Below are 16,753 nucleotides of genomic sequence, written 5' to 3'. Positions count from 1 at the left end.
TTCGATCAAGAGCCCTCCCCACAGGTGCCACCCAGCCTCAGCAAGGGCCACGTAGCAGGATGGCCATTGCCAGGAATCCCGATGCCCCAGGGAGATAGGCCTCTATTTCTTGGCATATGTGGGGAGTACAACCAACAGGGTACATGGTGGCCTCACCACAACAGACTGGCTATCGTGCTGGATGTCAGGTGTAAAGGAGTCCAGGGTCGTCGTCGGTGCAGAAAGCAACACTGCACAGCGCATGGGGGGAAACTGCAGCCAGGAAGATATCCCCACTCAAGAGATGGAGAATGAGCAGGGCTGCAATGCAACGATGAGAAAGGGCGCTAAAGATCTCAACGCACTATAGACACTGTAAGGCGCCCTTCCCCAATTGGCTCGCTCTTCAGAAAAATTTTGAAGAATGGAAGTCAAACCCTACAGGGGACCAACACAAAGGCCAAAACATGTGAGACTCCTTTTAGTCGCCTCTTACGACAGGCAGGAATACCGCAGGCCTATTCTAACCCGTGGACCCGCAGGGGGGACTTGTGATTGTTTCACTTGGTTTTAACACCTCATAGTATATGACGCCAAGCTGGTCCCACCAAATGCAGAGTATGAGCTTGGAGCCGTGAATATTCGGTTTGGCCGTCGAAGTGGAAGCATGGCCAAGATATCCCCATGATTTTTTGCATTTAGGGTTATCGTAATGAACCCATTTTTCATCCCCGGTCACAATGCAATGCACAAATCCCTTTCATTTTTGCCTCTGAACCAACTGTTCACATACACACAAATGCTGTTCAACATCTCTTGGTTTCAGCTCACACGGGATCCAGTTTCCTTCTTTCTGAATCATGCCCTTAGCCTTGAGACGTTTCGAAATGGCTTGCTGTGTCACTCCCACTAATTGTGCCAATTCTTCTCGAGTTTGACAAGAGTCTTCACTTGGCAATTTCTCCAGTTCTGCAGCTTCGAAAACAGTCTCTCTCCCACCACTATGCCAGCTACAACGTTAAAATCACCATTCCTGAAGCGTTGAAACCACTCACGGCACGTTCTTTCACTAATAGTGTCCTTACCATACATACTTGAGAGCATTCGATGAGACCCAGCTGCTGTTTCCTTCATATTGAAACAAAACAGTAACACCTCCTGCAAATAACAAGAATTAGGCTCATAAACCGACATTTTCAATCAAGAACAACTTTATGATGCAGACACAAATCGACTAATGTTTGAATGAGGTTATGTTGACCGAGGTCCAAGCTAACTGCCTGACGTCTGCGATCTGTTTCTTTCGACTGCTACTTACCACTGTCACCACCTATTGGCAAACAGCGGAAGCAAAGTTGTACACGTTGTAGATTTTATTGAATAGGCAAAATTTAAATTATTTTAATTTCATATTTTGAACAATACAAAGAGAATGACAGTAAGTGTAATTTATTTATTTTTGCTTCTTGTGTTTCCTATGCTTTCCCGTATTTTACACTTTCCTGCATTTGACACTTTTTTGGGGTCAGTCTGCTGTGGAGAGTAGTTGGTATAAACTGACGTGATGCAACCCATCTCCCTAGTGCATCCCAGCCATGCTCTATGGGATTCAAATTGGGAAAGCGAGCAAGCCGTGCCATATGTGCAATGCCTTCTGTTTCCAAGAAAATATCAGCCACCTGTGCTCTATGATGTCTAGCATTACTGTCCATCAGTACAAAGTCTGGGCCCACAGCACCTTGCAACAGCCGCACACAAGGTCCAAAGATCTGTTCATGATACCTGACAGTAGTTAAATCTTGGCAATCCACCCATACAATCTCATGAAGAGGTGTTCGAGTGTTCAATATAATCCCTGCCCACACCATTAGGGATCCTCCTAGATACTGGTCTCTTTCCCAAATGTTTGGGTCTCGAAATCTTGTTCCACATTCCCACCAGATATGAATCCGTTGAGAATCACTCTCCCAACCAAATCAGGACTTGTCTGTGAAAAGAACATTGGGCCATTGTTTGACCGGCTTGGTGACTGCATCTAGAAACTCAAAAAAAGTGTTCTGCAGTTTGCCAACGGTTGTTTGGGGATAAATTACTATGACAATATTAACACACCAAGATTTCTTCCATTATCTTTAAATGAAGAGTACAACTTCAACATCTCAAGTTATTCTACAGCAGCCTTGCACTGTTCAAATACACTGTAATAATCCTAATGGACTGTGTAGAGCCCTTTCAATTCTTCCTAGACATTGAATTGACATTCTGTTACAGAAATCTGCCATTTCTTCCCCACTCACCACCACATTTATATTGCAGAAGTGTACTTACTACCAACGGAAACAAAATTTGAATTCTGGGAATGCCATGAAGTACTTTTTGACAATGACTGTGTACATAAGGACAATAACCATGGCCTACACACATTTAACTTCCCACTAATAATCATTTCAAATAACTGAGTAAACCTTAATAAGGGGTACACCCCTTGTATATTTGTAATACTCCATGATGGTCCAAGTTCACATTGTTCAAAAACCTTCAACATGTATGTCATCCCAACTGGTTTAGTTAATGGGATGTTCAGTTTACCAATGTTCAATGACATAACTTGCATTTTGTTTGTTTATTCCTTCACTACTACTCAACGATGCATTCTTTTACATGTACTATTTTCCTAAATAATGTTCGTCATGTTTGGTCTTACACTGGGATAAAAGCTGTTGTCCTGTGTTCACAGACACCTAGCCCCCCACCAATTTTAAGAACCAAGTAATTTTAACTTTTCTCAATTTAAAGAAATTCATTGAAATGGAATGAACAAATGAAGTCAATTAGGATGCAATCGATGAACCTGAAATGAATAAATTGTGACAAATAATATTGACCAGCATAAGAGCTTTTGGGTTCAAACCCACGTTTTGTACAAATTTTTGTGTTATGAAATATTCAAAATATTTCCCCATTCAAATGGGCAGGCTCCTCTAGCCCCATCAAACTGAGGTAAGTTTTCCTCTGTGGCTAAATAAAGGGCCAATCTTTGCATGAAATTCGAAAGTGAAATATAAAGATGATGTAAACAGTAGAGAAAATAAGTTAAAAATAAAGCTATGTGCCTTGGCTGACAGTTGTCTTTGGGCTGATCATTGTCACCAAAGCAGTATTGTAAACATTACACAAGAAGTACTATTTCAACATCATGTCATTATTCAAGACTCGCTGTATCTCATTTTGTTACTGATTTTCCCATTGATAGTTTCATCTTAATGTTTGTGTCTCACCCTTAGATAATTCATGGTATGAGCTAATTTCTAGGTGTGTATATATACTGATTTTGAGGAACAATATTCTTGCAAAACAAAAAGCTTCATTGTGCCCAAAAGACAAGAAATATGCCCAACTTTTCACTTGAGAATATGTGCAATGTGATATCACTGTTCTACATAACACGTGAAAGGCAATTCATTTCCCAATGTTTCTTGTATGTCTTATTTATTAATTTTTTTAAGTAAAATATTTTCTTTGCATTGTCCTGGAAGAAGTACATATAAAGTTATTGTTGTCACTTACGTATCTTGGAATTCCTCCATAACACCATCCATATTCCATATTTTGTACTTCCAAAAATACAAAAACACCTGAAAAACAACACAAGCTCTTATTACTAGAAACAAAATATTTAAAAAATCCTGTAAAATATAATACAGAACAACGTAAGCGATGAAACAAATCTATCACATGCAATAAATACACGTTGTAGAATGTATGAACACTGCACAGGGAGGAAAGCAATGGCATACCATCATTTTACTTTTATTCATCTATCTTCATACAAGGACCATCTCACAATTATATAGGATTTGTCTAGGTAATACAATGCAAATAATAGATCAAAATATACAACACACAGCAAACATAGCATGCTTTAGGAGAATAGGACAGGCAGTCTCACTATCAAAAAGGTAAGTTACATTATGCACAACTGTCACATAACTCTTCTCCATACCATCTAATCAATCCAAAAACCAGTGTTCAAATACATCATCATTTGGTCACCTCATAATTGCTACATTCACTGGATGTATATATTAGTTATGTTCTCCAGATGATATACTGATAATCCCACATAGCAAACAAATTAAGTTTCCTTTATCGGCCAGCACTCCGAAGCCACCGTGCAAATCCTGTCACATGATTCCTTGCATGATTTAGATTGAGCCAGGCCTGATGAAGGTAAATACAAAGGTGGTCCTTAGAAAATCAAAGGGGTGACAATCGTAGTATCAAAACAGTTTGCTGGTAGTAAACATCATCTGTCGCTAGAGAGCAGGAAAAGTTGCAGCTGTATCCATAACATGGTTTAATTGCTCCAGTTGATTGAAGCAACAAGCTTACGTTTATTTCATAGCATCAAAAACAGTGCGTTTTGAGTAGCAACTAAAAGCATCTGTTTAAAAGGGGGGAAAGGGGGGGGGAGGGGGGGGGGGGAGAGGGGGGGGGGGAGAGAGGAGAGAGAGGGGGGGGGGGGAGGATGGCACCACGAAGGAATTATGTCAATGGGACAGAAATCGCTAAATGTGATGTATGTGTACAAACAAATTATTACACTTTCAAAAAAACAATTGGGTGATTTGGTGTTATACCAAAACAGATCCAAGCCAAGCTGAATGAAGTTCACAGTACATCTGCTCCTGTGTTTGCAACTGTTTACATTTGGGTAAATAAGTTTAAACGTGGCTGTACATCGACAAAAGATGAATAGCATTCAGGATGTCTGGTGGAGGTGACCACCCGTGGAACGTTTGATACAATCCGCCGTATAGTTTTGAGTGATCAACAAATTAATGTGCACGAAATACACTATATGTAGAGGGCGGAGGAGGATGGGGGAAGAGGATGGCACCACAAAGGAATTATGTTCAAATGGCTCTGAGCACTATGGGACTTAACTACTGTGGTCATCAGTCCCCTAGAACTTAGAACTTCTTAAACCTAACTAACCTAAGGACATCACACACATCCATGCCCGAGGCAGGATTCGAACCTGCGACCGTAGCAGTCGCGCGGTTCCGGACTGCGTGCCTAGAACCGCTAGACCACCGCGGCCGGCAGGAATTATGTCAATGTGACAAATCGGTAGATGTGATCTATGTGTACAAACAAATTATTACACTTTCAAAAAACAATTGGGTGATTTATTCAAGAGAAAGAACTTCACTAATTGAACAAGTCAGTAATTTGTTGATCCACCTCTGGCCCTTACGTAAGCAGTTATCAAACTTGGGATTGATAGGAATAGTTGTTGGGTGTCCTCCCAAGGGATAACATGCCAATTTCTGTCCTACTTACATGTTAGATTGTCTAAATCCGCAGCTGGTTGGAGGGCCCTGCCCTTAATGCTCCAAATGTTCTGAGATGGGGAGAGATGGTTGGCTGGTTGATCAGTTGGTGGGAGAGGGACCACACAGTGAGGTCATTGGTCCTATTATCTAAGGTGGCAAAAACCAAGGGAGGAACACCACAAACAACAACACAGTCTGGAGGGGGGCAGGGGGGGGAGGGAGAGCTAGAGCTGGGATGCCCCAGAGATGCTACATGTGTTGGGGCACCTGCAATGCTGCCAATCACAAAACGATACGGTCAACACCAGGGGAAGGATGTGAAAAACTGCACAAAAGACCAGACAAAATGTACGGTAAAAGGGGAGGGAGAACCTGGCCAGTGTGGAGGCAAGGCCAAGGCCTCCATAACCAATGCCAACATTAACTAAGGTACTCCAATTCCAGAGGGAAATGCAAAGACTTAAGCCTGGGAGGACAAACAAAGAAAGCAGAGGACAGACGTAACCACGTGATGGTGTGCTAGCACCTGGGACAAGGAAGATGGGAGGGCGTATTTATTGGTATGGTACAAAAGATGGGGGCAGTCCATCAAAATATGGATCACCATGAAGGAGCCCCCCCAACTGCAAAAAAAGGGGGTGGGGCAGCAGCTCAGTGTGGAGTAAAAACCATGAGTCAAAATAGTATGGCCGACACAAAGACAGACGAGGATAGTAGTCCTGCCAGGAGAGGCACAGGGAAGAACACCACCTGGTGAGAGTCTCCTTGATTGTGCAAAGTTCATTACATGTGGATAGCCTCATAAGAGTCGGCCCACGACTGAGCAAAAAGGGATTTTCCTTGACGCCACAAATCTACCCCTGGAGGGGTCATGGAGAATGGGATGAAGCTAGCGCAGCGCAGCCCCCCCCCCCCCCCACACACACACACACACAGCCAATCAGCAAGTTCATTATCCAGGAACACAAAGGAAGTCAACCAAACAAGCAGCATCGTCAAGAGCAGCGAGGTCATCAATGGCTGACACTATGTGGGTTGTGGAAAAAACACCGAGCGATAGCCTGAAGGCCACTCTGAGTCCATACATAATAGAAGTTGGGTGAGGGAGGACCATTTAATAATAGCAGACAGCCTGACAAATGGTCATCAATTAAGCAGTAAACACCCCACACCCCCACAACTGGCAGGCAAGAGATTGTGTTCCATGCCAAAAGAAGACATGAAGGCGTACACCAAGTGATTGACGGATTTACAGTCTTTGGTACAAAAAAACAATGGCATCCTGAAACTCCTGTAAGAGTGTTCAGAACAAACAATGGAACACCACTGCATCAATGTGGGTTTTCGGAACCTGGAAGACATCCATCTGAATTCGGGCCAAAGAACTAACAAGGAGGGGTGGTCAGGAGAGAACATGGGGCAGAGGACAAGGAGGAGAGATGGAAATCACCACGGAGAGAAGTGAGGTGAAACCCTACCAGTAAAACCACTCAAAGGCAGGAAGCGGGTTGATGATGTTCTAAAGCCTTGAAAAGAATAGACTAAGAGGTGTGAGTAAGGAAAAAGCAGGTAATGATGGCGTAGCAAACCAGGAGCTGGGACCACCAAACCAAAGAGGTGGCATCCAGACACTTAACAGGGCCAGTGTGAAAGGCACCAATGGCTAAATGGATACCATGATAGTGAACCGGGTCCATGGGGAGCGGTGTAGAAGGGGCAGCTGATCCATAAACTTGACAAACATAGTCCAGATGAGACAGAACTAATGCCCAATAACTGTAGAGAAGGGTCGAGCAATCTATGCCCCAAGAGGTGGGAGCAATGAAGCGGAGGACATTGTGTTTATGAAAAAAGTCAACCTTCAGATGATGGAATAGGGCAATCAAGTAAGCTTGCTGTCAAAAAGAAGACCCACAAATGGAACTGGGGGAACTTGGTCAGGCATTGAGCATCAACGTAGAGCTCTGGATCAGGATAAACCACAGTAAGGCAACGGAAATGCACCACCCTCAATGCCATACGAGAGTGTCCATGCGGAAGGATGCAGGATGGCACCCTGGAGCTGTTGTTCTGCAGTGGCCACCGAGTGGGAGTAGCCCAAATACTGAAATCATCCACATGCAGAGCAAGAGCGACCAACAGCTTGACAGAGGCCATTAACAGTGATGAGACAAAGAAGGACAATTAATACAGAGGCCTGTGGAATGCCACTCTCCTGTGTCTGCAGAGAGTTGAGAACAGTGCCAACCCGAACTCTGAACGACCAGTGGAACAGGAACTGACCGATAAAAATCAGGAGGGGGCCTTGAAGACCCCACTTACAAGGCATAAGTAGGATGTGATGGCACCAAGCTGTGTCATAGGCCTTACCAAGATTGAAGAAAACTGCGAAAAGATAACAACACTGAGATAAGACCAGCTTAACTGCAGTTTCCAATTGAAGCAGATGATCTATCGGAGACCATCCATCCTGAAATCCACACTGGTATGAAGATAAAAGATCCTGAGAGTCGAGGACCCAACTGCACCGACAAGCAACCATATGTTCAAGTAACTTGCAGGGGACTCTGGTCATGCTGACTAGCTGGTGACTATCAAGAGACTATAGACCCTTGCTAACTTAAGAACAGGAACCACAATCCTGTCTCTCCATTGAGGGGGGAAAATGCTTTGGAGCCAAATATGGTTAAACAAGTGGAGGAGATACTGTCATTGTGGAGGACTGAGATTTTGAAGCAATTAGTTATGGATGGAATCAGGGCCATGGGCTGAATCATAGGAAGAAGAGAGGGTCAGCAGAAGCTCCCTTTCAATACAAGTTTCACTGTAGGAGTCTGCCTGATAAGAGGTAAAACAGAAATGGGAGGCTTCAGCCTGCTGTTTCTAAAGCAGGAAGACAGCTGGATAGGACGCTGATGTCGACACCATCGCAAAATCAGTCATGAGGTATTCCACTAGAACTGATCGACCTGTACAGAGGCCATGTGGAAGGGCAAGGTCCAGAATGGAAGACTGATGCTGACAACAATGGAAAGTGCGAAGCATAGCCGACACCCATGATGAAGGGACAAAAGAACCAAGGGAGGAGACAAAGTATGTGTGAAGCAATCTGGGATATTTTTAACTTCCCCTCTTGTTTTGCCATCTGCCTCCTTAAATTCATTTTTTCACTTTTAACTGACTACCATTAACATACGTGAGCATAATTCCCATTTTCATTAAAGAGAAGGTTAGGCCTCAGTTTTAAAGAACATGCCACCAGATCTAATTTTGTGCTTAGTTTTATGTATGTAATTGATTTTCTAATTTATTTAGACTATTCCTAGTTAGTATCTTTTGTTATAGTGTGAAATCAATAATTGTTTCGTAACTTAAATTCTATTGTTGACTTATAAACAAATAAAAATTCTGTAATAACTGTAAACTTTTGGAAGACGAAATGCTAGTAATCTTAAAGTATCTATTTGGCTCTCTTCGAAAACATGCTAGCAAAGCCAGCCTTTAATTAATTCCAAAGTAATTAACAGTTTTGTCAAAAGTATTGTTTACATAACTATATTTATTAATTTCATGGTTTTAACAAATTATTCGGCTTAACCCTTGTTGTAGAAGAAACTGTTAAAGAGAACAAATTTTTCAATGTATTTAGTTAAATTAATGAGTTAAGTTTTAATTGTAATTTCTGTACATTTAACTTCGAACAATGTGTAGTTTCAGCACCTATTATTGTGACGATATAAAAGGGCCCAATTTTTGGTTGTGAGATAGTCAGTCCACGGCACAGTTTCAGACAAGGAAGCTGTGTTGATTAGAACAACAACAATGCTTCAACTTGACTGTGGAATAAGTGTTAAAACAATTAGGCCGTGTGTAAAAACCATGACAATGTCTGCTCCATATGTACCTAATTGTTCTTCAAGAACTGTGAACTTTCAGGTTAGGTTTTACTGCTCGTAGATGTTCAACAGAAAACTATTGTAGCAGTATGTGGAGGTTTGCCTGCAAGCTATTAATGAGGTTTATCGAAAGTTTAACAATAGCGCACTGGCCATATAGAACTGTGTATTATTTGGGGGGTTGTGAAAAGTGAAATTGACTGAGAAACACAACTGAGCATCTGTTGGCTGAATTACAAGTTTTTAAAACTCAAGACTGCTTTTTCAGATGGGAGAAAGTTAGGAGGAATGATAGAAAGAAGCAGGCAACATGTTAAATGCAAACAGATGTAACAGATGAGATGTGAGTTTCATAGCTTATAGTAATGAGTTTCACAGGAATTACTCCAGAGAGACACTTGAGGACTAGCCACAAGTGTAAATATGTATAATAAAAGGAAGGAAACAGCAGACCAACAAAATGAAAGAGAAAAAAAAAAATATGTACCACAAAAAGAAAGCTTCGCTCCTTTTGACGACAGACATTAGCTAGTCTTTCAAAGAATGATATACGTACTTTTCTTCGTAGGAGGCAAAATGTTAAGTAATGCCAATACACATACATTCAGAACTATTTGTTGCTTCCTCAGGGAGGAAAGACTAATTTTGAAAATTAGTATAGACAGTGTCATTTTGTTTCGAGACTACTGGCAGCACTGAATTTTTACCTCATTGTGCTAAGCACTGACCTGCAATTCTGTCTCCGTGTTCTTATAATTTTCTCATGTATATTTTCCATCTGATATAATTTCATAAGTTTTTCAATCCTGAAATAGACTATGCATGAGAACAATTAGTTGCGGAATGTACTTTCGAGCATCAGCAGGTGAACTACAGTTCACACAGAGACCACACGTCAGTAGCTTCTCGTTTCATCTGTAGATAATCGCCTTTTCATTTCTTTTTTCAATTCAGTACAAAGGATGTAAGAAGTACTCCTTTTTAGCTTTTCTGAGGCCCAGTGGCAACACTTACTCTCATTAAAACTGTAGAGCCACCTCAAGTCACATGCAACCCTTCCCCTATTTTACACATATCAATCTTAAGGTCGTGAGTTCATTCTTCACCTGGAGCACCACATGTAGCAGTTCATCTACTTTTATTTTCTTTGTTTGTTGTCCTCAGTGCCAATATACTGGCTGAAAAATGGGGTGTGGAAGTCAAATACGGTCTACTTTAAATGATGTAGCTTTTTTTTTTTTAGGGCGCAAAACTGCTATGGTCATTAGCGCCCAGCCCGTGACTTAGGAAACAGTAAAAAACCGAAATTGACAACCAGCAGCAATGGGAACAAAGTCATAAAATTGGAGAAACTAAAAGCAGAAGGAAGGCTTAAAAATCCACTACAGAAAGGGGTTGGTTGTCCCCAAAAAAAGCTTCAAATGACTGACGTCATTTCACTGGCACTAATAAACTGGAGAACGCGGTCGGCTGAGCGCGTGTCATCTGCTAAAATCGATGATACATCAGGCGATAGCTGTAGACGGGAGCGTAACGGATTAAAATAGGGGCACTCAATTAAAAGGTGTCTTACCGTCCACAGCTGAGAGCAGTGGGGACAGAGTGGGGGAGGATCGCCGCTTAAAAGATGTCTATGGCTAAAAAGACAGGGCCCTATCCTGAGTCTAGTTAAAATTACCTCCTCCCGACGACGCGTTCGGGAGGAAGAGGTCCAAGCACAAGGAAGAGCTTTCACTTCCCGCAATTTATTATGGGGAAGTGTTGACCAATGCGCATGCCATAAATGAGCAACTTGGCGACATAAACCGCTCCGTAGATCGGTAAACGGAAGAGACTGAATAGCTGGCCGAGGAAGAGAGACTGCAGCCTTGGCCGCTATATCGGCAGCCTCATTCCCACAGATACCAGCGTGTCCCGGGAGCCAGAGGAACGCCACTGAGACGCCCCCCAGGTGGAGCAAGCGCAGACAGTCCTGAATCCGGCGGACCAGAGGGTGCACAGGGTAAAGAGCTTGGAGACTTAGGAGAGAGCTGAGAGAATCTGAGCAGATTACGTACTGTATCCGCTGATGGCGGCGGATGTAGTGGACAGCCTGGAGAACAGCGTAAAGCTCCGCAGTATAAACCGAACACTGGTCGGGATGCCGAAAGTGATTTGGGGTGTCGCCAACAATATAGGCACTCCCTACACCTAACGAAGTTTTCGAGCCGTCGGTGTAAATAAATGTGGCTTCCGTCATTTGTGCACATAGAGCAGCAAATGCCCGACGGTAAACAAGTGTAGGGGTACCATCCTTGGGAAATTGACATAGGTCTCTGAGCAAGTCGATCCGGGGACGGAGCCAAGGCGGTGCTGTACCCCAAGTTGTCAAGAAGGTTTTAGGAAAGCGGAAGGAAAGAGAATGGAGCAGTTGACGGAAGCGGACTCCCGGGGGTAGTAGGGAGGAGGAGCGGCCTGCATACCCGACATCAAAGGAGGCGTCGAAAAAAAGGTCATGGGCTGGATTAGCAGGCATGGAAGACAGATGGCTAGCATAACGACTCAGAAGGACTGCCCGCCGATTGGACAGCAGAGGTTCAGCAGTCTCAGCATAAAGGCTTTCCACAGGGCTGGTGTAAAAAGCTCCAGACACTAAACGTAATCCACGGTGGTGGATAGAGTCGAGACGCCGAAGAATAGACGGCCGAGCAGAGGAGTAGACTATGCTTCCATAATCCAATTTTGAGCGCACTAAGGCGCGATAGAGGCGGAGAAGGACCACTCGGTCTGCTCCCCACGGGGTACCATTCAGGACATGGAGGGTGTTAAGGGATCGTAGACAGCGAGCCGAAAGATAGGAAACGTGGGAGGACCAGCACAGTTTTCTGTCAAACATAAGACCCAAGAATTTAGCGACATCTGAAAACGGAAGGTTGACAGGACCTAGAGGGACCTAGGAGGGCGGAAGAAACTCCTTACGTCGCCAAAAATTAACACAAACGGTCTTACTGGGAGAAAAACGGAAGCCGGTTTTGATGCTCCAAGAGTGGAGGCGATCGAGACATCCTTGAAGACGTCGTTCAAGAAGGCTGGTCCGTTGAGAGCTGTAGTAGATCGCAAAATCGTCCACAAAGAGGGAGCCCGAGACATCAGGAAGGAGACAATCCATAATTGGATTGATGGCAATGGCAAACAGTACAACACTCAGCACTGAGCCCTGGGGCACCCCGTTTTCTTGGGAGAAAGTACGGGAGAGAGTAGTGTTCACCCGCACCCTAAATGTGTGCTCTGCCATAAATTCGCGAAGAAAAAGGGGTAGCCGACCTTGAAAGCCCCAAGAGAACAGTGTGCGGAGGATGCCTGTCCTCCAACAGGTATCGTATGCTCTCTCCAGATCAAAAAATATTGCTACTGTTTGGCGTTTCCAGACAAAATTGTTCATGATATAAGTGGAGAGAGCAACAAGATGGTCAACGGCAGAACGATGCTTTCGGAATCCGCATTGGGCAGGTGTTAAAAGACTGCGGGATTCCAGCCACCACGCTAGACGGTAATTCACCATACGCTCCAAAACCTTACAGACACTACTCGTGAGAGAAATGGGGCGATAGCTAGAGGGGAGATTTTTGTCCTTTCCAGGTTTTGGAACGGGAACGACGATAGCTTCCCGCCATCGTCTGGGAAAAGTACTGTCGGTCCAAATTCGATTATAAAGGCGAAGGAGGTAATGCAGACTATGGGTTGATAAATGCAGCAACATTTGGACGTGGATACCATCCGGTCCTGGGGCTGAGGAGCAAGAAGAAGAGTGTGCATGTTGGAGTTCCCGCATGGAGAAAACAGTATTATAGCTTTCGCGATTTTGAGAGGAGAAAGCAAGAGGTCGCACTTCCGCTGCACGTTTCTTCAGGAGAAACGCTGGCGGGTAATTGGAAGAGCTCGAAATCTCAGCAAAGTGCTGACCCAACGAGTTAGAAATTGCGACGGGGTCCACGAATGTATCATGCGCGACAGTGAGCCCAGAGACCGGGGAGAAACTAGGCGCGCCTGAGAACTGTCGAAGCCGACTCCAAACTTCCGAGGAGTGAGTGAAGGTGTCAAATGAGCTAATAAAGAATTTCCAGCTTGCCTTCTTGCTATCGCGGATGACGCGACGGCATCGCGCACTGAACTGCTTATAGCGGATACAGTTGGCCAAAGTAGGATGGTGGCGGAAAACGCGGAGAGCACGTCGCCGCTCACGTATTGCATCACGGCATGCCTTGTTCCACCGAGGAACTGGGGGACGCCGGGGCAATTCCGAAGTGCATGGTATTGAATGTTTCGCAGCTGTAAGAATAACGTCGGTAATATGGGTGACCTCATCGTCGACGCTGGGAAAGTGACGGTCATCGAATGCCGCTAGGGACGAAAAAAGTGTCCAATCAGCTTGGGCAAACTTCCAGCGTCGTGCGCGCATGTATGGCAGTTGAGGCTGCAGTCTAAGGACACATGGAAAGTGGTCACTCAAGTGTGTATCATCAAGGGCGAACCATTCGAAGCGCCGAGCTAGCGGAACAGTACCGACCGCAAGGTCCAAATGAGATAAATTTGTCGTGGAGGCAGATAAAAATGTAGGGACCCCAGTGTTGAGGCAAACTAGATCCACTTGGTGGAAGACGTCTAGCAATAGTGAGCCACGTGGACAAGGATGTGGAGATCCCCAAAGCGAGTGGTGGGCATTTAAGTCCCCAACCAGCAAATAGGGGGGTGGAAGCTGACCAAGAAGATGAAGGAGATCAGCTCTTGCCATTGGTGTGGACGATGGAATGTATACAGTACAAAGAGATAACGTGTATCCGGAAAGGGAAAGACGGACGGCGACAGCTTGGAAAGAAGTGTTTAAATGGATTGGGTAATAATGGAGAGTTTCATGGAGAAGAATCATGAGTCCTCCATGGGATGGAGTGCCTTCAACAGAGGGGAGATCATATCGGACGGACTGAAAATGAGGGAGAACAAAGCGGTCATGGGGACGCAGCTTTGTTTCCTGAAGACAGAAGATGACCGGCGAGTAGGATCGTAAGAGGATCGACAATTCATCCCTATTGGCTCGAATGCCGCGGATATTCCAGTGGATAATGGACATGGGGTGAACAGAAAATGGAGGAATATGACCAAAGTTGCTGTCAACTCAAAGACTGCTCGGAGTTAGCGACCGACAGCATGGAATGGCATTCAGCCGAAGGCAGAAGATCCTGATCCATAGGTTGTTCAGGAGCAGCTCCTGCCACCAGCGATCGGCCGGTTGACCGGCCACCAGCAGTGCGCCTCGGCGACACAGAAGACGGCCAAGGGCGATTTCCGCCAGGTGGTGCTGTAGATGGGACACGCCTTGGCGGAGAAGGAGAGGAACTGGGTTTCTTTGTAGCCTTCTTGGAAGTATGATGTTTAGATGAAGGAGGAACCGATGGTTGTGAAGTTGCGGTACGTAAAAACTCTTCACGAGTATGCTCTTTTTTGGAGATCTTGGTGTCTGACTTTTGGGCTCGAGATTTAGCAGAACCCGACGAAGGGTGAGCCATAGAGTGGGCAGGCGAAAGTGGTGAGGTTGAACGGGCGATCTTTGCGCTGGCCGATCTGACGACCGTGGCACTAAAGTTGAGGTCGCAAGTCTGCGTGGCCGCCTCCTTTGTTGGCCGAGGAGAAGCAAGGACAGGGCTGTATTTTCCTGTCTGAGGCATGGTGGGCTGTCGACTGGCGAATAATTTTCGAGCAGCAAAGGTCGACACCTTTTCCTTCACTCTAATTTCCTGGATCAGCTTTTCGTCCTTAAAAACAGGGCAATCTCGAGAGGAAGCAGCGTGGTCACCCATACAGTTGATGCAGCGAGGGGATGGAGGTGGACAAGCACCCTCATGGGCATCCTAGCCACACGTAACACATTTGGCCGAATTGGAACAGGACTGGCTGGTGTGATTGAACTGCTGACACCGATAGCAAGGCGTAGGGTTTGGGACGTAAGGGCGAACGGAAATTATCTCATAGCCTGCTTTGATTTTCGATGGGAGTTGAACTTTGTCAAATGTCAAGAAGACAGCGCGGGTTGGAATGATGTTCGTGTCAACCCTTTTTCATGACTCTATGAACAGCTGTTACGCCCTGGTCAGACAGGTAGTGCTGAATTTCTTCGTCAGACAATCCATCGAGGCAGCGTGTATAAACAACTCCACGCGAGGAATTTAAGGTACGGTGCGGTTCCACCCGGACAGGGAAGGTGTGGAGCAGAGAAGTACGCAGCAATTTTTGTGCCTGGAGGACACTGACTGTTTCTAACAACAGGGTGCCATTCCGTAATCGGGAACAAGACTTTACAGGACCTGCAATTGCGTCGACACCTTTCTGAATAATGAAAGGGTTAACCGTGGAGAAGACGTGACCGTCGTCAGACCGAGAAACAACAAGGAACTGTGGCAACGATGGAAGAACCGTCTGTGGCTGAGACTCAGTGAACTTACGTTTGTGAGCAGACATAGTGGAAGGTGAGGAAACCCTTGCAGAAGAATCCCCCATGATTACCGGCGTCTCCAATGGCGCGCTCCTCCCTTGTGGGGGCCCTCACTGAGGGCACTCCCGCCTTAGGTGATTGTTCACACCTCAGGTCACACCTCCCGACAAACGGACGGAGGGACCAATCGGCACTTTCGGAAGGTATCAGCTCGGGTAATCACCCCTCCCTGGGCCTGGCCGTTACCAGGGGGTACGTACGTGTCCTACCTGTCTACCCGGGGCGGGGAATTACGCGTTACCCCGTCACCGGCTACACATGGAAGTGCGTGGGTCGGCCTTCAGACACGCACAGGGAGGAAAAAAGAGAAAGGGAAAGGAAAGAAGAGGGGTCTCAAACGCCGCAGCGGAGAAAAGGGCAAAGAGAAGAGGGAAGGAAAAGAGAAGGACAGAAGAAGGACAAAGACTTGCAAGTGTAGAAAGCAAGGAATTTGTATCAGTTTCGAGCGTCCGTCTCCGGACGTAGGTACAAACCATACTCCCAGAGGGGGAGAAAGGGAAGGAAAGAGCCAGAGGTGAGGGGGGGGGGGGGGGCGAAGATGGGGGACGGGGAAGGATGAGGAAAGGGAAGGTATGCAGCCCGGAAAGGAAGGAGGGCCACATTAGCTCGGGGTCCCGTGCTCGCTACGCACGTGTCCACAAAAGAGTTGTGGACCCCCTGGGGGGAAATGATGTAGCTGACAGATGCTCAGTTGCATTTCACAGTCTTTTAATTTCACCCCTCCCGCCACAATAATACACAGTTATACAGGGTGATTCAAAAAGAATACTACAACTTTAAAAATGTGTATTTAATGAAAGAAACATAATATAACCTTCTGTTATACATCATTACAAAGAGTATTTAAAAAGATTTTTTTTTCACTCAAAAACAAGTTCAGAGATGTTCAATATGGCCCCCTCCAGACACACGAGCAATATCAACCTGATACTCCAACTCGTTCCACACTCTCTGTAGCATATCAGGCGTAACAGTTTGGATAGCTGTTGTTATTTCTCGTTTCAAATCATCAA

General features: G+C 45.2%; 1 protein-coding gene across 2 annotated transcripts in view; it reads right to left on the bottom strand.

The window, feature by feature from the left end:
• Positions 1-16,753, bottom strand: part of LOC126471465 (uncharacterized) — a 100,150-nt gene that overhangs the window by 22,250 nt on the left and 61,147 nt on the right. For both annotated transcript variants that reach the window (XM_050099658.1, XM_050099659.1), the window contains exon 6: positions 3,547-3,614. In XM_050099658.1, the coding sequence (XP_049955615.1) occupies positions 3,547-3,614 (68 nt within the window). The remainder of the gene's footprint in view (positions 1-3,546; positions 3,615-16,753) is intronic.

The sequence above is a fragment of the Schistocerca serialis genome, chromosome 3 (genome assembly GCF_023864345.2).
Source record: "Schistocerca serialis cubense isolate TAMUIC-IGC-003099 chromosome 3, iqSchSeri2.2, whole genome shotgun sequence".
Classification (NCBI taxonomy): domain Eukaryota; kingdom Metazoa; phylum Arthropoda; class Insecta; order Orthoptera; family Acrididae; genus Schistocerca; species Schistocerca serialis.
Note: the sequence above shows the minus strand (reverse complement) of the source record. Positions and strands in the feature narration are given on the sequence as shown.